This window comes from Peromyscus maniculatus, chromosome 14 (assembly GCF_049852395.1).
Source record: "Peromyscus maniculatus bairdii isolate BWxNUB_F1_BW_parent chromosome 14, HU_Pman_BW_mat_3.1, whole genome shotgun sequence".
In the NCBI taxonomy this organism is placed as follows: Eukaryota; Metazoa; Chordata; class Mammalia; order Rodentia; family Cricetidae; genus Peromyscus; species Peromyscus maniculatus.
Window position 1 is genome coordinate 88,766,450 of NC_134865.1, and position 19,425 is coordinate 88,785,874.

The following is a 19,425-nucleotide window of genomic DNA, read 5'->3' on the forward strand; positions in this document are numbered from 1 at the left end:
GCATTTGAGGGCTGTCCTGGAGGGCCATGCTGTCTTGTTCCCCAGGATACCCTCAGCCACTGGTTCTGCTGGTCCCAGGTACACTTTGGACATGTTTCTGACTCAGTGGCTATTGTGAGGTGTGTGCTAATGCCTGTGTGACAGATGATTCAAAGAGCGATGCAGACCCCATGCTCAGTCCTTGCTCTAAACCAGACGGACGTGAGGCAAAGGCATTTTGCAGCCCAGGGGGCCTCAGCAGGTTCAGCCACCGCCACTTGTGCTGAGGGAGGGTGAGAGAGAGGGTGTGTACCTCGGTTGCCTTGTGGTTGAAAGTGATTCCATTGCAGGAGAGATTGGGGCAGAAGAGCTGATGTCGCTGGAGCACAGGAGGGTGGGCCAACCTCGGTGGGAGGCAACTGTAGCCCAGGTACCTCGTGCAGATCGTCAGGAAAGAGGAAACCAGGGCACACGGATTCTCTGCTGCCCCCTACAGCACATACAGTTTCCTCTGGTACAAAGTGTACCCTGGTGTGCAGGGTAACTGAAACTCATCATTCTCCTCGACAAAAACCCTTCTTAGTGGTTGAGTGGCAGGTGGCAGGAGGCAGTCCGTCTGTGTGTCAAGGGAATTTGAGTTTTGAAGGGGTATGCTGTGCTGCTGCCCTTGCGTGCCCCTTTGCCTGCTGGTATAAGGAGCCTGCGGGTGGAGTTGTTCTACAGTCTGCACACCTGCTCCTCGTGCAGCCCCCCCACCCCCCCAGGCACTGACCTGTGGGATGTGGAGCCTGGGAGTGGAACCATATTACTATCAGGGTCAGATGGTAGAGGGAAATACGGATGGAGGGCTGTGTGACCACTCCACAAGCAATCCCTGAGAGCCTGCCCATGCACAGTGCTGCCCAGCCAGCTCCTAGTCACCTCTCGCTTCCCCAACTGGCTCTAGCATATCTTAGCCTGAGGAGTCACCATTCCTCACCAGGCCAAGCCTCCTGAGCCACCCTAAGAGCTGCAGGGCAGATGTTCAGAGACAGGGGAAGGGCACTTTTCACGTCTCTGTAGCTCCACTTTAGGAGCCATTAAGGCCAGGTCAGAGGTTTGCCTTTGGGGCGAGCCAGATGTGGCTATCCAGGGGCAGTTTTCCTGCACCCAGGAGCTCGGTGCCTTCCTCCTTCCCTCAGCGTCTGACCTCTCAACCCTCATTTCTGTTGTTCCCCCCGCCCCCCCCCAGTCTGAGAATGTGCTCATGAGCTGAACTGAATCCTTCCCTGCTGTCCAGGCCAGCAGAGTCACAGTCACTGTCCATCTGACTGTATTTAGAATCACCTAGGAGGAACACCTCTGGGTGTGCCTGTGAGAACATCTGCAGAGAGGTTAACAGAGATGGGAAGATACACCCTGAGTGTTGGCGGCACCATCGCAGGGCCCAGGAGCCCACACTGAATAAAAAGGTTGCAGGAAAAACAAAGTGAGCAGAGTCCTAGCATTCACTTCACTCTGCATTCTGACCACAATTGAACATCCATCCACCTGCCTTGGGCTTCTGCTCTGCCTTCCCCACCATGGTGGACTGTATCCTGAAGCTGTAAGCCAAAACAAACCCATTTTTTGTCAAGTATTTTGTTACAGCAATGAAAACAGTAATTAATGTACTTGGTAACTTTTGAAGAGAGGACCACCATCTGTTGATCCAGGCATGGGGAGAGGGGCTACGACAGAGGGATGCTGGTACAGGAGGCCCAATACAGTACCGGCCAACCCTCTACCCAAGCTCCTACTCTGACTCCTGATCCCTCTCCAGGTTTCCTTACCTCATTTACCAGAGGCCCTTCCTGTTCCAGCACAGGGATGGCTCGGCCTCTCTGAGGAGAAGGCCTGAACTTTCCTGGCTGACCTTCTTGGTGAATTTTCCTGGATAATCTTCCTTCCTGCTCAGAAAACATGTGGACCTTCATTCTAGAGTAGAATCATCACACAACCTTCCTGACAAAGGTGGACACTGGGATTCAGGCCCCCATGGTCTTGGCTGGCTTTCCCTCCTCTTCTCAGTCCTAACCCCAGTTCTAAGCTCAATGCTGGCTCCAAAGTCTTCCCCAGAACCCCCAGACCTGCCCAGCAGAGTCTGTGCAACCCAGTCACTGTTACTGAGTCAGTGCGGCCTGTGTGCACGTCAGTGTTAGCAGCTCTTCTCTTTTGAATGTATGAGCTGTATCTAAGTGTCTTAACCCCGTGACTCAACAGAGAAGGACACGTGTTCCATGGGCTGACTTAGACACTGACTACACCCCACGAGTGTCTCAGGAGTGTGGGCTCATAGCTAGTGTGACCTGGCCTGGTCATCTTCATCTAAGAGCTCATTCTCAGAGGTACAAAATACAGGACACGTGGGCTGGCACTTGCCGACATCATCTGCATTTTTATGGAAGCGCTAGTTATGCTTAATATGTTTTGTTAATGGTTATGTAGCTGTCAAATAAATCCCATTATTTCTTATTACATCATTAGAGACCATTAAAACGGCATTAGCATGCTGATGTAATTATGCCAGCAGACATACAGCGACCACAGTTATGATTTTATAACTAATCATGGCTGTCCTGGGCTGGCTGATGAATGCTGCTTTCCCGGCAGCATCTACTCAGGTGGGAAGAACGGGATGAGGAAAGGTGCTGCTGAGAGCTTGGAGTGCAGCCAGTCCTCTGAATGAGTACCACAGAGCCTTGGACTGAGATAGACTGCACAGAGTCTTGAGTCTGCCCAGGCATTGCAGGCCACTGAAAGCCTAAGGCTGTGATTGAGATTTATGGATCTCATCTTTCAAGATGCAGTTCTGTTTCTCACTGGTGTGCTTGTTCAGGGCAATGACCCAAGTACAGCCATGGGCATTCTCACCTGACACTTCATCAGGGTTTCCTGGGGAGATACCAGCACTCCATATGGACCTCATACCTCTACTCCCTGGCCTGTGCTCTGTCATGCCACCCTCTAAGTGGGAGGCAATCTGTGATGTTTGCAGACTTTTAGAGGTTGTACCTGAGTTTCTTTATTTGCTCCTAGCCCTGTCCATTGGTCTCAATACTGTGTCAATACAGAGGTGTCTTGGACAGACAGGAGTAAGGGCTGCCTTGGGTTGCTTCTGTGGCCCAAGGCAAAAGAACACCAGGGCTGCTGCCTAGGTTAAATGGATATCTCTAGAACAATGCCTTCAGCAGGAGGATGCAGAAACTGGAGGAACACCTCAGTAAATACGTATCATTCATAACTTGGGTGCCTACAGCCTGCTCACCTGTGCCTACAACAGCGCGGCTTGCCCGTGGTGCTCAGCCATGTCACTGGGTCAGAGTGCAGGTTCCGTCCTCAGTGCTCACCCGGATTGCAAAGGGTTGATCTTGGAGCCAGAGACAAGTAGCACCAAGGAATCGGGACAGTGTGACACACAACCACAGTCCTATCTTTAGACTAAACAGGCAGTAGCAGGGATAAGCTGTTGCATATTTGAGAGTCATTATGGGAAAGTACCGGTCCTCGCTCATGAGGGAAGCCTGTGCTTTGGCCAAAGGCATTAATATTCCCTATGCTAACCAAGTAACTCACCTATGCGAAATGATGCCATGACTCCAGAGGGAGGAAGGGGCTCAGCCCTTCTCAAACCTTCCAAGTGGTAAAAGTGAGTCCTTGTCATCGGCTCTGGAACCTTCCAGGAGCCCATGTAGTTTCTGTTCTGTTGTCATCGGCTCTACACCTTAGAGTCCCTGCAATGAAGAGTCCCCAGGTGACATGGTTGGTCCTGGGGCTACAAATATTACAAAAGATCGTTCACAGGGCCTGATGGGAGGCCTCAGGATGTGGTGCTGATGCAGTGGTTATCCCAAAGTCATCACTGTCAGAGAAAGAGTGGCCCCACCACCCTTCCCATGGTGAGTTCAGATTAGCAAAATCCATTCATCAACCTACCTGCTAGTCCATCCATACATCTACCCTTCCATCCATGCATCCATGCATCCATGCATCCATGCATCCATGCATCCATCCATGCATCCATCCATCCATGCATCCATCCATGCATCCATCCATCCATCCATCCATCCATCCATCCATCCATCCATCCATCCATCCACATACCATATGGACCTCTCACAAAATCAAGGCACCAAACAAAGCACAAATTCTATCAGGTCAAGATAAAATGTGCTAAATTCAGTCAGCAATCTACTAAAAGTTAATAAACTAATTTCTAAACAACTTTCAACAAAGTTCATTCACTGAAAAGAATGGTCTTTACATTCATGTTAGCTACAAAATGTCAATATAGGAAAATTAACCTTCAAACTCTGTTGTTGCCAGATGTACCTTGGTGATCTTATCCATAAAAGGTCAAGGGAATCTAGTGTCTGAGCTTATCTTTAAACTAACTACAGTGTAGTGTTTATAAAGACAGCTACTGCTGTGTGTGAGGAAGATCCTAAAGTTTGCCTTGAGGCCCCCAGTCCTATGTTGGGTAGGAGTCATGATGATATATATTATAGATACAGATATAGATATAGATATAGATATAGATATAGATATAGATATAGATATAGATATAGATATAGATATAGATATAGATATAGATATAGATATAGATGGAGAAACTATCCAAATCCAGCAGCCTGAGTGGAACTGTTGTTAGCTAGACTTTCACAGTGCTTTCGCTTTGGAAATGGTTAAAAATAAGAAAAATAAACTTTCATCACGAGCTTGCTTGCCTGCTCAATTTTTGATGGGATAGCAAATCTAAGTGTGGGCTGAACTCAGGGTGCTTGGAGCACCATGGACAGACACATAGTCACTTAGAAAACTCATGCACCACTTACTGATATTACACAGAATGTTACAGACTATTTAACACTAACAACAAGAGACAGGCGTCCAGTAGCCTTCAGCGGAGCAGTGCTGCCCAACTCTGATGTTAGTGTAAGGTTGACTGGTTTGTTTTACAAGCTTTGGGTGATAGGATAAGAATGCTCTGGAAGATGTGCAAAGTATGATCGTTAAAATCCTACAGAGCCCTTCTGTTCTTTGTGAGTGTGGTTTGTGATCATAAAAGAATGAATGTGTGAAGTATGTACAAAGTGTCCAGTGGAGTCACGGAGTCGCACTGAGCTCAGGGGCCACTGGACTACGTCTAAAAAGAGACAAGGGCGGCTGCAATGCTGCTGAAGCACATCCTGCCTGCAGAGAGCGCCATGGCTTGTTTAGTTTGGTTAACAGTGGTTTTAAATGAAGGGATTCTGTAGTCTCAGGAATATAGGTTTTCATACCTGGCACGTCTCGGGGTATCCCTAAGGGATGGGGTACATGCTGATACCTAAGCAGCCATGTAAGTACTTTCTAGTGTCATGCCCACTCACATATGTCAAAGACCCCTTCTTCCCTAGGCCGAGTTTTCAAGAGCCTCCCCTTGTTTTTGTTTCTTTGTTGTGTTGTTTTTGTTTTTCCTCTCCCAGCAAGTTGAACTTGGTTGCCAGCCCATTGAGGGACCTTTGGGGACCATGACTCAGAACAGGCAGGTGTGCCCCCACATCAAGAGTCCCCTGTGGTGAGATGCACTGGGCACTGTCAGGTCAGGCAGTGGCCTTCTTGAGGTCTGCCCCATAGCAAGTGTCTACAGATGGTTCCTAAAGTGCACATCTTAAAGTCACAGGCGAGGGAAGAACAGAGATGACCTGTGCTATGTTCCCCTCAGTTCATGCCTGACAGAACAGTGGGCTTCTGCACAGGGCAGGGCAATGCTTGGGCTGTGTGAAACCATGCATAGGGTCACCAGCTGGTGTGGGTGGCAGGGCATGGAGGGGTGGGCCTGTCTGACTACGAGCAGTGGTTGGTTGAAAGAACCAGTCTAGATAGATAGCTTGTGATAAATATGTCTACTCCATCACACAAAACCACCTGCCAAACTGCCAGACCACCCCATGGGGGAGTATGCTCCTGTGGTCCTATCTGCTTGAAGGCAGAGGCAAGATCCTGAGTTTAAGGCCAGCTCAGGCAACATAAGGAATCTCATTTTCCTCCTACTAATATTACACACAGACAATGCTTTCCCACACAGACCACACCACACACACACACACACACACACACACACACACCACCATATACACACACACCATACACACACACACCACACACACACACACACACACACCACACCACACACACACACACACCAACCCCCCCCCCAACACACACACAAACACACAAACACCCCCCACATACACATACACAAATATATACATATATGTATGGGGAGGATAATTGTGTATCTCTCTTTATAATATATATTGCCACAAAGCTTATTACTAGGCAAGGTAGTACATGCCTATCATTTCAGCTTCATCCTCAGAAGGATAAAGCAAGAGGATTAAATATTCAAAGCCTGCCTGAACCCTACTGTGGGACTTTGCCTTAAAAACCAAAACAAAGCAAACAAAAGCCCAAACAAAAAAAGAAACCAAACAACAATAAAACCCTAAAACAAATACCTTTCAAGGTATGTCATATTATCCCAGTTTTATAAGCTCATCATTGTTCAGTGCCAAAGTCACAGGGCAGGAAAGTAGCAGGTACACAGTTGGCCACCGAGGCGGTCTCTGCCGTTGTACCGTGAAGCAGGCAGAGAGGTCAGCACTGGGTGTGGAGATGCTTCTGCACCCACAGCAGGAACAGCGAGTCCTTGCTGCTTCTGCATCTGTATATGTGGATTTATTTCAGGTCTGTGTCATGCTCATGGCCATTCCTGGCCACACAGAACAAACATTGGCTGCCAGCATTCATGCCCTCAGCCGAAGCTGAAGGAGGAGGCATTCATACTGAGAACAAGGGTCCATCCCATCCACAGTCTGCTTAGTGCCACATCTTTCCCATGTTTGTGTGATTTTATCTGGTGATTTGTCAGTTTAAAATGTCCCTGAGCATAACACAGAAGCACCGCTGAGCTGCCTGGCACCATATGGATGTTTTCAATATTCCACTCAGGCTGTGAGTTCGATACTAGCCACTCACCAGTGTAGATTGAAAGAGGTGGATTTGAACAGAAATGTACACAGATGAAGCTCTGTGCACCCATCACACTGTGGCCAGAGCCCCAGGAACCTGGCCTGCTTCCCTGAGGACAGCCTCTCTCTGGTGCTGACTGTGTCCAGTGACATCAGAGAACACAACTCCCAGGGATAATGAGATTGTCTGCCGTGTGTTCTCAGTAATTATCGCTGAATCTGAAGGGAAACTTGAAAGCCCAAGAACAAAGTGAGCGCCTTTGTTTCCTACCTGCACCTGGGCATTTCCTCCGACTTGGTGCTGAGCTTTCTCCCTGTCTGTGAGGGAATCTTCCTAATTATACCCCAATTCTGGTCTTTATTTGACTTCTCTGGGGTGTGCAGTCTGTCATGCTGGGCATGACTGGCATGTATGGAGCGGTAAGCCTTCAGTTGTCCAAAGCTCCTTGGGTAGGAATGGGGCTTTGTGAACCCCGCCCCCGCCCATGCCGGACTTTTGACTGGCTTCATCTGGTGTCGGTGTTGTATGGGAAACCCTACCCACTGTAAATTCACGGGTGTGATATCCCCATCAGATGTAAAAGACAAAGTTTTACAGTAGTTTGCTAACCTCCTGGTCTTACACTCTTTCCACCTTCTGCAAAGTTCCCTGAGCTATTTGGGAGGGGCCATGTTATAGATACCCGGTTTAAGGCCCTCCACAGTTTCTCATCCTTTGCATGTTAACCAGCTGGAGGTCTTTTAGTCAGCATCACTGAGGAGGAGCCCATAAGCCTAGAGGTTATGGCCTGTAAGTCAGCTTGAGGACTTGCTTGTCCTGTACATTTGAATGTCAGAGTCAGCTGATTTGCAGCTCAGGACATCCCTTGCTGTACCAGGTTCTAAGGGCAGAGCTACCCAGCTAACTGCTGTGCAGGAAGACACAACAGGGGTCCATACGATGTGGCCACAGAACCAACTTTCAGTGTGGTTTGGTAGAAATGCTCACTTCCTGGAGAAGGTTCTAACAGTTTGGTTTGTTTCTGATCAGAGCTCCTACAGTGTGTGGGCCAGGGTGAGTGACAGAGAGGATGGTTGGTCCAGGAGGTCCTAGTGCAGGTAGATGCATCACAGCTCCTGTCCCAAAGTTTGCTGCCAGCATCACCAGAGCGTACTCCTTCTCAGGCCTCGAAGAGCCTCATGCAAAGACCTCACTCACTGATTATTTCAGTTTCTGCATTTTTCCTCTCCTGAAGACCTAACCACCATCACCACCCTCACTCAGCCTCTCCTTTTTATTTCTCAGTAAGTCATTTGGAATGCTTCCAAGAGTCCCACGGGATCTGATCACACCCACTCAACCCAGGAGACTCCTTAGGGAAGATTTTCTGAGTGACACACTGGAGGTGGGATGTCCCATGTCTTAAAAACCTTAAATGCCATGCTGGCAAAGAAGCATGGAGATCTCTGCGTTCTCTGTAGAGCCAAGGATTACAGGCATCAGAGGCATAGCTTCCCAACAGAGGAACGAGGCACTCCTCAGGCTGATCTTTTTCTACCTTGCAAGCATTGTACATAACTAACCAATAGCTGGTGGGACCCCTGAGGCCAAGCAAGGCATGAGATGTGGCAGTCCCTGTCCTTGGTTGTTTCCCTTTCTCCTGAGCATGCAAGGCCAGGGGCTTCTTTTTCATAAGCAAGAAACATACAGATAGTATGTGTGAAACCTGTTCCTAAATACCCAGTGTCACAGCCAAGGACTCAAGTGACACTTTTGTCTGCTTAAGTGGCAGACTTCTCCTAGGAAATTCTTGGATACTATAAGTCTTATTTTCAGTGACATTGTCCCTCATTGATAGATACTCTGCACAGGTTCCATGGAGACATTGGGGAACCCCAGTGCCTAGTCCTGGGGATACAGAAGTCCATGAGGTCTGGCATTGTGGAATATTACTTTAACTATGTGAAAGTGTGTTGCATTTGTTTATGTTGCATTTGTTTAGCTATATAAAGATGCATTGCTGTTTTACCTTGCCTGCCTGAAGCACTTGATTGGTCTAGTAAAAAGTTGAATGGCCAATAGCTAGGCAGTAGAGGGCTTGATTGGGCTGGTGGGCAGAGAGAATGAGTAGGAGGAGGAATCTCGGCTTGAGAAGAGAGAATGAGGGAGAAAGAGAGTGAGGCACCAAGGGCCAGCCAGCCAGGCAGCTGCCAGCCAGTCAGACATGGGGAAAGCATGAAATTAGGACATACAGAATGAAAGAAAGGTAAAAAAATACCCAAGATAAAGTATAGATAAAGAGGAACAGGTTAAATTAAGTTATAAGAGCTAATGGGACAAGTATAAGATAAGGCCAGATATTCATAACTAAAAATAAGTCTCCCTGTCATGAATTGGGGGCTGGTGGTCCGAGAAAGCCCTGTTACAGTCTAGGGGTTCAGGGAACATTCAGGTTTGAGTTCAGGTCTCAGAAAATCCTCTACCATGGGTTTTCCCAGACATGATGAGGAGAGGGCCACCACACAGGCGAACTGTCATTTGGAGATCATGGCTGTTACTTATCTCCAGGGTCCTCAGCAAATGGGTCCACTACTCTCCTTCCTTCCTAAAAATCCTTTCTGGAGATACAAAGCCAAGAATGCTTTGAGAGGTGTGGGGGTGCAGACAACAGCATATTCCTTCAGTAGGAGTAGGGGCTGCTAGGCTAATCTTCCAGCTGAGAGGGATATCTGGAGGCTCTGGGGGCATTCACAGGTAGATAACTGCATACCCTGAAGCTGTTTCATCATAGAGCTGGTGGCATGCTTTCCTTAGTGTGTTTGAGAATGCCCTGTAGAGAGACTCTCAGGAAGGGGACCAAGCTACCCAAGGAACACCGGAGTTCTGTGGGGCTGACTGCTGTGCACTCTGGTGTCATCTCCCAACAACTCTGGGTGTGGCATCTGTGGCTGAGCATTTCTCATATGAATAAGGACTTTCTGAACATGAGGAAAATTCTAGACGTGAGTGTCCCAACTCTACCATGAAGACCCATAAGAATCACCCTGGTGCTTCCCAGAGCTGATGACCGAACTGGGAAGCTAACAATGGTCTGTAGTAACTCACACTCCATTTAATCACTGGATATCAGATGCTTACGGGTGAAGTACTTTCTAAAAGGTGTTAGAAGAGAGAATTTATCATTATTGGTGCTTATTCAGGTAGATGTGATGAGAACTCAGTGAATTGTTGAGAGATGATAGGACATGGCATGTGAGGAAGGAACATGTCCCTGGACAAGCACTGACCTAAATGAAACCACTTGGTCTTTGGGGGCCAGGAAGGGTGCTGACTGGGTTCCATCTAAGAGCAGGAAGTGAGAGCCTGTGGACAAGGCACAGACGGAGACAGTTTGTTGGTCTGAGCAGGATGATACCAGCCACCCCCTGTGCCTACATCAGCACCACAATAATGTCCAAGGGAATTCTCTGGATTCTCAGACAGGAAAGCCCAACACCGAATTTCTCAGTTTTGTCATGCAGTGAGACAGATTTGGACTAGGTGACAATGTGGAAATAACAATGCCAGTGTTTCCGAGGATTTTAACAGAACTCGAGCTCTGGATGTTTACGATATAAGGCCAGGAGGTTAGTACTCCCCAGAGAAGGTAACTACTCAGCACAGATCTGACTGAGCCCAAAGTGATGCTGGATTGCTGGAATGGTCATTACCTGCCTTGCTGTAGCAAGACTGCTTCCTCCTCCAGTGTGCCATAGCTCTGGGCTGACTGGAGGCTACTGAGTCTGAAATCCCGGCAGCTGAGATGAAGATGTTGTGAGCAGAGATCATATCTCAGTCCAGGGTGAGGCTTAAAGATGCAGACCCAGCCTCCTAGCTGATGTGACTCTAGACAAGGGCAAGTCTATGCTGAGGGCAGGGGCTGTAGGCATGTGGTGGTTTCTTCTCATGTCTAGTCCTTTACTTTGAGAAGAGTGTGAGGCTGGTGAGGGTGTGGTGGCTTGCACCAGATCTGTGGAAGCTCAGTGGTAGGGCAGCTTCCCACACCAGGATTTCCTCAACTACCATCTCCCACCGCAAGTTGTTGCTTTTCCTATTGCTAGCCCACCAGGAGTTTGCCTTCAGAAGGTACTTAAGGTATGCATTCCATGAAGCATTTTATGGTCATTGTTTGTAGAGACAGATTCACCTGTCTTCAAGAGCAGACCTTACATGCCCAGCCTTGTGCTTGCTAAATATAGTATCTTGCTCCTACATCACAAGGGGTCCACAGATGATTTCAACTGTAAAGAGACACATTTCTTCAAAACCATGTTCAGTGTGGCCTTTATAAAGCTTCAGGCATTTTGATAATTCTGCCTAGCAACTCCCTGACAGCGGCTTTTGTATTAAGTAGTTCTTAATGATATGATGGGTCTTCAAGTGGCTCCTGCAGAAAGAAGTTTGAAAACACTTCTCCCCACTCTGCCCTTGACTCTTGGTGCTCAAGACTGAGGTCCTTTTCCATATCAGCTTCTCCTTTATATTTGCAGGAATTCCTGTCTGCCATCATCGGGTATGAGTACTTTTCTTTGGATAAGCGTACATCCCCAGTGCAATGGTGTGTGTGTGTTATGGTACATGTGTATGTGTGTGTGTGTGTGTGTGTGTGTGTGTGTTGGTGAAAAGTAAAGTCATCAGTAGGATTATTATAAATGGAAACAGAGCCTTAGTATCTAAGAGAAATACCACCAGGAAAAGCAAAGGCTGGCCTGGGCACTTCTAACCCACCAGTGTTCAGGGGCTCACAGACAGGCAGCTTCTCGTGTTGATGTAGAAATGACCTTGTTTCTAAATGATCTCTTCCAGAGTCTTGGGGCCAGCAGTGACCTTCAAAGTGAGTGCCAACATCCAAAACATGACAACTGCAGATGTCATCAAGGCCACAGGTAAGGCTATCTCCTCATGTGTGTGCACATGCATACACACATATATACATGGCCATGTCAGAGAGCAGCCTAGAACTACATTGTTCACTGGCCAAGTCTGAGGTGGCATGAGTAGGGTTGGGCCCAACTGGGCCCCTCATTTGGTTTCTCTAATGCAATGGCCTGGCTCCTGCCAAAAGGCCTTGTTGTGTCTGAGCTGTGACGCTCTACAAAGTGAGAGTTGGTATCTGTAGCTCTGTGTGAGAAGACTTCATACTGTGCCAGCCGGGAGTACTCTGGGTTCGCTGCTGCCCCCATGGACACACCTTAGGGTCTAGATGTATGAGAGAACTCAGTGGCTTCTAGACAGGTTCAGGGCATCTCTGGGACCTCTGCCCTGGTAGACTAGGAGTGGCTGTAGAGATGTGATCAGTAGTGTCATGGAAAAACATGAATGGCTAACTACTTGGAGAAGAGAAGAGGGAACGGTTTGTCCATCTTCCGGGATATGTTCTGACCCACTGAGCACTCCTGCACAGTGGACTGTGAATCTTGGTAGTAAGGAGGATGCAAGCAGCATAAGGTGCTGGTGTTTGGAGTGACTTGTCTGAAGGATGTTTGTACTTTGTCTGCTTCTGGGAGGCCAGGCTGAGGGCACAGTCCCAGACATGGCAGCGGGCTGGTCCCCTTTACCCTTGTGCATTGCTAAATTTGTGAATCATCTGTGTTGCCGAGCCGTAAGTGATTGTAGATGCCGGTGTTCCTATTGACTTTGAGACTGGTATGCCTCTCTACCCTTATGGCATCCCCTCTGTCCTGTGATGGCAGAAAGTAGGAAGTTCCCTGTTTCCACTCACAAGGGACCTGCTCTTCATTTCCTCTGCCTCGAGTGCTGCTGGGCTTACTCACAGGGACCTCTACGTCCTTGGATGCTCTGTGGAGTGATCTGAGGGTAGCAAAGTTGTGCTTAGGTTTCAAAAGTTGACAGATCTGAGCTTTGCAGGGTCATTTCATTGCCTTATTCTAAGATGTTTAGAGCTGGGACATGGTGCAGTGGAGTACTGTGTCATTACTGCTGCGTCAACGTGGAGGTGTTCTAAAGAGTCTGTCACCTGAGAAGAATGGGACTAAGTCTCAATGGCTTTGATCTCATGTAGACTGTAGGCCATGCCCTTCCTTTGTGAGCATCTGTTTTGCAAGAGTGACAAATGAACACATTTAAGACCAGCCAGTCCGGGCTGCACACACCGATGCGCCTCTGTCATGGACAGATCATCCCAGGACAGGAAGTGACACACGCGGAAGTGAGTTGGCTAGAACTTTAAAGAACTATAAATGAATCAAATGGGATAGAGGTGAATATGACCAAATTATGTTGTATGAAATTCTCAAAGAACTAATAAAATGAGAATAATAAAAAAGATAATCAAGTCCAGTTTGTGCTGCTCATACCTTTGTAATGTGTGTCCTTTGATTGGAGAGTGGTCAATATACCATGGAGAGCCTCCTTATTTAAAAAAAATCCATGTCAGAATACTCGTACACAATAACCTACCTACTGGTTCTCAAGGGAATGAGGTTAGTTTTCTCTGATCTAGTTTCTGGCCACTTCAAATGCATCCATACCATGTGATAACTTTGTACTGAGGGAAAGATCACATAGAAAGTGAAGGCTTGTATATCAACAGCTTTCAGAACGCTGACTCTGTCAACCTGCCCTGTGCATCCGAGGAACTGCTACACCACTGTAGGTGTTCAAGCCACGTGATTCTCACTGTTTGAACATGCATAGAGTTGTAAACACACGTGCATAATGTAAAAATGTGTTTTCCTTTCATGATTTTAACAATGCCATGGAGAGACTTGATGCTGTATGAGAAAAAAACAAGTTTCAGACCAAGTACAGTGATCACACACTCCCACCCTCAAAGAGTCCTTGTTCCAGGGAGAGAATGGGTGGCCTACTGAGGACCAGCTCCATGTGTGGATAAAGGGGTAGAATTTTGTCTTAAAAGACATTTCCTGGACCCTTTAGTTTTAGAAGGTGACACAGAACCTTGCCAGTGTCATCAGAAGCTTCCTAATGTCTTGTTGGGACAGGCACACATTGAAATGTCGTTGGTGCTACGGCCCTAAGCCCAACAGAGCCTCTGTAGAAATTCCTGGGATTATTATGAGCGGCCTGAAAGCCCACTCACGGTCTGCATTTGGTCTCTGAGGAACTGAGTGACACAGAGATGTCCTTTTTCATTAGTGAAGGAGGTGTAACCCTGGTAATACAACTTACTTTTTTATTGCTAATTTTGTAAAAAGTAATACATAAATTAGTGACTAGGTATACACTTAATACTGAATTTGTCCCCATCAAATACCACATGGTGTTAACACTGAGTGGCAAGGGCAATCACTCTATCGTTTAGAATCTCTTTTTGGTCCTAGGTGACTCCTTTCTGGGAATTCTACTTCATTAATTTATTTTAGCTCCTACTTTCTTCTTTGATTAAGTTATATTAATTATACAAAGATATCGGGCTTCACTATGATTTTCATACATCTGAATATGTCCTCTTCATCCCCATAACCCTGTTTCCCCTTCCCCATGCTACTCTGATCTAACAATCTATTTCTGTATCCTTTCCCAAAGTACAGGCTCCACAAATGAGGGAAAACACAAAGCCTTTGTCTTTTCCAGTCTGACTTATTTTGTTGTGCACAATCATCTCCAGTCTATTTTCCTGCAAATGGCAAGACCTTGTCCTTGTTTCTGGATGAAACAGTCTTGCACTCTGTTTGTGTGGCACACTCTCCTTACTCACTTATTTGCTGGCGGGAGTCCTGCCTAATAAAAACTTGGGGGATGAGTATTGGAATTTGTGGCTATTAAGGTAGCGAGTCTTACACAAAGATGTGCATCCTGTGCTTAGGTGGGCGTGGTGGCACTGGTGGTCTCTGTGAATCTGTGACTAGATTGTCAGCCACTCTGACAAGCACAGGAAGGTCTGTCCTTCCTTCTTCCCTTCCTACCTTCCTTCCCTCCATCCTTCCTTCTTTTTGACACTCATTACATTTTTTCCAGTTTTTTTATTAGTTGAGACTTTTCATGCTCTGTGTTTTAACTAAATTCACCCCCCAGTTCCTCTCAGATTCACTTCTCCTCACCCACCCAACTTTTTATGTTCTTCTTTTTCAAAATCCACCAAAGCCAGTTTGTGCTCCCTAGATACTCGGGTGTGGGGCCTACCCTGAAGCAAGGTCAGCCTACTAGGGGTCACACCCTAAACAAAAACTGACTCTCCTTCTCCCTGCAGCTCTCAATTGCCAGTAGCTCCTCAGCTAGGGGAGGGACTTCACACCCACGTCTCCTTTCAAAAAAAGAAAATTATTTCTTACTCTCATTTCACTGGGAGTTTTCCATAATCCTTAGTTTGTAATCAACTTTTATGTTTCTCTTTTCAAAAACAAAAGGCTCTTGCTCATGTAGAGGCCAGAGTCTGTTTCCTCCCTCTCTATGGAGACTCCACTTAGTAAACTTCCATTAGGTTACCCCTAGTCACCTGGACGCACTCATTCTGCCTCTCCTTCATGACCTGAGGTCAGGCTCTTCCTACCAAAGTTGTTTTTCTCTCTCAGGAGGCACCACGGCTGTGGTAAGTAACATCCATTGCGTGTGCCTGGCTCATTTCCTGACTCTTTACTCAGGAGTTGCCTATTCCCAACTGGTCTCAGGAGGAAACAATTCAAAGACAAGATAAAATGATTTTGAACCGTACCCACCAAAGGGTTTTAAGCAGAGTGACAAGGTATGACTTGTTTTTTAATTGCATTTTTAAAGAACTTTTTTATTCAGATTGGGAGATGCAAGATGTGATGGGCCATCAAGTCTACTGGGGCCAGATGTAGAGGACGAAGGGGAAGATAAGGCAGATGTAGTGATATGGATGAGGGCTGGGGTAGAACAAGGAAGGTGACATGGAAGAGGACAGAGGTAGAGATGAGAAGAGTCCTGTGAGTGCAGATGATCGTATGGATTGGGACAGTGCTATGGGTAAGGGAAATGACACTGATTGGGAACTGCAGACAGAGGCAGCAAGACAGTGGGGAGCTGGTTGGAGGGGATCTCAGGGCAGAGGTTAGGGGTCTCGGTGTATGACAGCATGTGGTGCAAGAGCAGGTTCAAGCCCAACACTCCTTTCCTGGTTTGTACCTAAGTGGATGTCTGTCACTACTGGGGCAGGAGTACTTGGGGATAAACACATTGAGCAGAACAGGAATTTAATTTTGCCCATGTTGTTGTTAGGGATGGAGTCAAGAGGAGATGTAGACTATCCCCCAGAGGCTGTGTGCTGAGTCCTGGTCTTCAGCTTGCATTGGTAGAGGGAGGCAGTGGAACTTCACTGAAGTGACCCTAGTGGAAGGGAGCCGGGTCATCTCAAAAACATGATTGAAAATGATGTTAGAATCTCAGGCCCCCTCCTCTTCTCCCCACAACTTCTTTGAGGTGAGCAACCTCTGCTGCCATGTGCTCTCACTGTGATGTACTGTTCTGCCACAAGCCCACACAGCAGTCAACAAAACAGCCACACACCAACTCTTCTGAAACTGTGAGCTGAAACAGACCTTTCTTCCTCTTGTTGATTATCTCAAGTGTCTCAGCAGAGTCACAGAGAGCTGAGTAGTGTAGTGCAGTTACACGTGTAGACAGGGGCTCAGAATGGAAAACCACAGTTTCTCCACTGGCCTGTTGTGTCCAACAGGCTCTGCCTGAGGCAGAGTGCTGGCTAGTGTTTGATCAACTTGATACAAGCTAGAATCATTTGGGAAGAGAGAAGCTCAATTAAAAAAAATGTTCCTACTCCTGTGGGCAAGCCTATGGGACATTTTCTTAATGATTTGGGTCCAGACCACTGTGAATGGTGCCACCCCTGGGCAGGTGGTCCTGGATGGTATAAGAAAGCAGGCTGTGCAAGCCACGAGGAGCAAGCCAGTAAGCATCACTTCTCCATAGCCTCTGAGTCAGCTTCTGATTCTAGGTGCATGTCTTGAGTTCCTGCCCTGACTTTTCTGGATGATGGACTATAAGCTGCAAGATAAAATAAACACTCCCTAAGCTGCTTTTGGTCAGTGTTTCACCAAAGTAGTAGAAACCACCACTAAGATGGGCAATGACGATGAGAAGTATAGCTTTCAGTGACCAGCAGGCCCTGGCTCTACCGTGCCCAAAATGACTCAGGCTGTGCACCTCTAAACAGTGGAGAATTGTGGTGTCAGCACTGTCAGGCTCGGATAAAGATGGACAGGTAGCAAGCCAGTGCTCTTCTGTGGCCATTATTGGGATTTGTACACTGTTGATTCCCTCTCTTGGAACATCTCTCTCCCCCTCTACCAGCTGCTGGCATCTCCCTTCCCCTCTCATTGCCTAAAGCCCCTGCTAGATCAGAGACTGATTGGAGAGTATCTGGCGATGGCCGGGCACACTGGCTAGCAGGTACTCCGTCTGGAGAGGCTGTGTCTGTGGAAGGGACCCTCTTCAGCAGTAACAGCTTCAGGGAGTTTCACCTTCACAGGGACTCTGAGCAGACACCTGCTGCTTCCTCACCTCCCCATCCAACAAGTCAAACCTGGCTTTTGTAGACCCAGGGTTTCCCACCTGTGTCCTCACTGGTGGGTCATTCTTTCTCTGTTCACACACAGAGGTATGTCTACCTTCTCCTGGCTCAGGGATGGAAGACCCTTCACACCTAGATGGGAGCGCCTTGTTCCAGAAACAGGGATGAGCACGACAGAGTGACTTTGCATATATAATGTGTCTTCAGATAAGTCCTGGGGGAAGAAGGCAAGGTATGAGCCTGCATACACCAGGTCACATTCTTGAAGCCCCTCAGGCCAGCTTAGCAGGCTGTCTCTGAGCAGGAGGAAGCAATGTCTGTCAAAAGCTCCTTTTGGGAGTTCTACAGATACCAGTTCCCATGGCAACCAGATGAAGAGAAGGGAGACTAGGGAGCTTGCTCTGAAATCTGGCTTCAACGCCAAACAACTCATCAAGGACTCACCTATGCTCTCCATCGGGGCCCAGTGCCTGTGGTTGTCTCATGTCCAACTGTCATTGACTCTCTGCTGTTTCAGTCCAGGAAATGTGGGGCCACCTCAGGCTAGAAGAGGCAATTGGCTCTGGAGACATGGTTCTCTAGCTCTCAGTGGCCCAACTCTTTAGCTTTCCGCTTTAGCCCACTGATGCCTAGCACTATCCCTTCATGGTAAGGATTGCTGGGGGAGGGGGACTTGCTAAATACACATGCAGCAGGTTAACCCTCAGCAGTGTGAGTGCTCATCCTGGAACAGGTCAACTGAGGGCAAGACTTGGGGTTGGGAGGTAAAAATGGTGTCTTAGGGGTTCTTTTGCTGTAAAGAGGCACCATGGCCACAGAAACTCGTCTAAAGGAAAACATTTAGCTGGGGACTGGCTTATAGTTCATAGGTTCAGTCTATTATCATCATGGTGTGAAGCATGGTGGAATGCAGGCAGATATGGTGCTGGAGAAAGACCTAAGAGTTCTGTATCTGGATCCTCATGCAGCAGGAAGAGAGAGTGAAGCATTAGACCTGCCTTGAGCTTCTGAGACTTCAAAGCCTGCCCCTGGTGACACACTTCCTCCAACAAGGCCACACCCCCTAGTAGTGCTACTTCCTCTGAGTCTAAGAGGCCATTTTCATTCAGACCACCACAGATGGCTTGGGAAAGTATCAGAACTGAGGACACGGTGGGGGGGGGGGGGCGGCGGTGGCGGTGGGGGGGGGGGCGGCGGTGAGATGGACAAGGGCTCCAGAGCATGGGAGACCAGGGTAATGATGTTTTGAGATATTCTGAGAGCAGTTTAGGCAAACAATCCTGCCATAAACAGACGTTGTGTTGAGTCTGCACCCTGGGACAGGAATACAGCACTGTAATGGCTTGTTCTTAAATGGATGGCTGAGTTATACAGAGGCTGGAACTCGGCGTGGCCCCAGAACATGTCTTCATCAGGAAATGGGAGAGTGTCGTGAAACAGTATAGGCCTATTGGACCCACCGGCGGGGACGGCACTGTAGGTGGATGATGCTATGGGACCACAGCCCCTGGTACAGTGAAGATTCCAGGTGCAAACGGGCCAATAGGACGAAAGGGCTGCAGAGGGAGAGTTCCAGCCCTGCCTGAGAGCTACTCGGCCTCCATGTGGTTGACTGTTGGACTTAGTAAGAGCAGACCTTCCCTGCTTCAGAGCTTGGAGTTTCCCTGCCCCCTTGCCACAGCCCCCCTCCACCCAGCCATTTCTGCAGCTTCCCTCATCCTAACCCCTTCTTGCAGCCCCTCCCCCAGCCTGGGTCCCCTTCCTGTAGACCTCCCCAGCTGGAGTCCCTTTTGGTAGCCTCCCTCAGCTCAGCTTAGCAGGCTGTCTCTGAGTAGAGGGAAGAAGTGCCTGTCAGAAGCCTCCTTTAGGGAGTTCCGCAGATGCTGATCTCCATGGCAACTAGATGTGTCTCATGGACCAGG

The 19,425-nt window shown here is 48.0% G+C and overlaps 1 protein-coding gene across 1 annotated transcript in view; it reads left to right on the forward strand.

Moving 5' to 3' along the window:
- Window positions 1-19,425, forward strand: part of Ptprn2 (protein tyrosine phosphatase receptor type N2) — a 723,788-nt gene that overhangs the window by 332,903 nt on the left and 371,460 nt on the right. Inside the window, exon 11 of the mRNA XM_006988296.4 lies at window positions 11,839-11,918. Coding sequence (XP_006988358.1) covers window positions 11,839-11,918 — 80 coding nt within the window. The remainder of the gene's footprint in view (window positions 1-11,838; window positions 11,919-19,425) is intronic.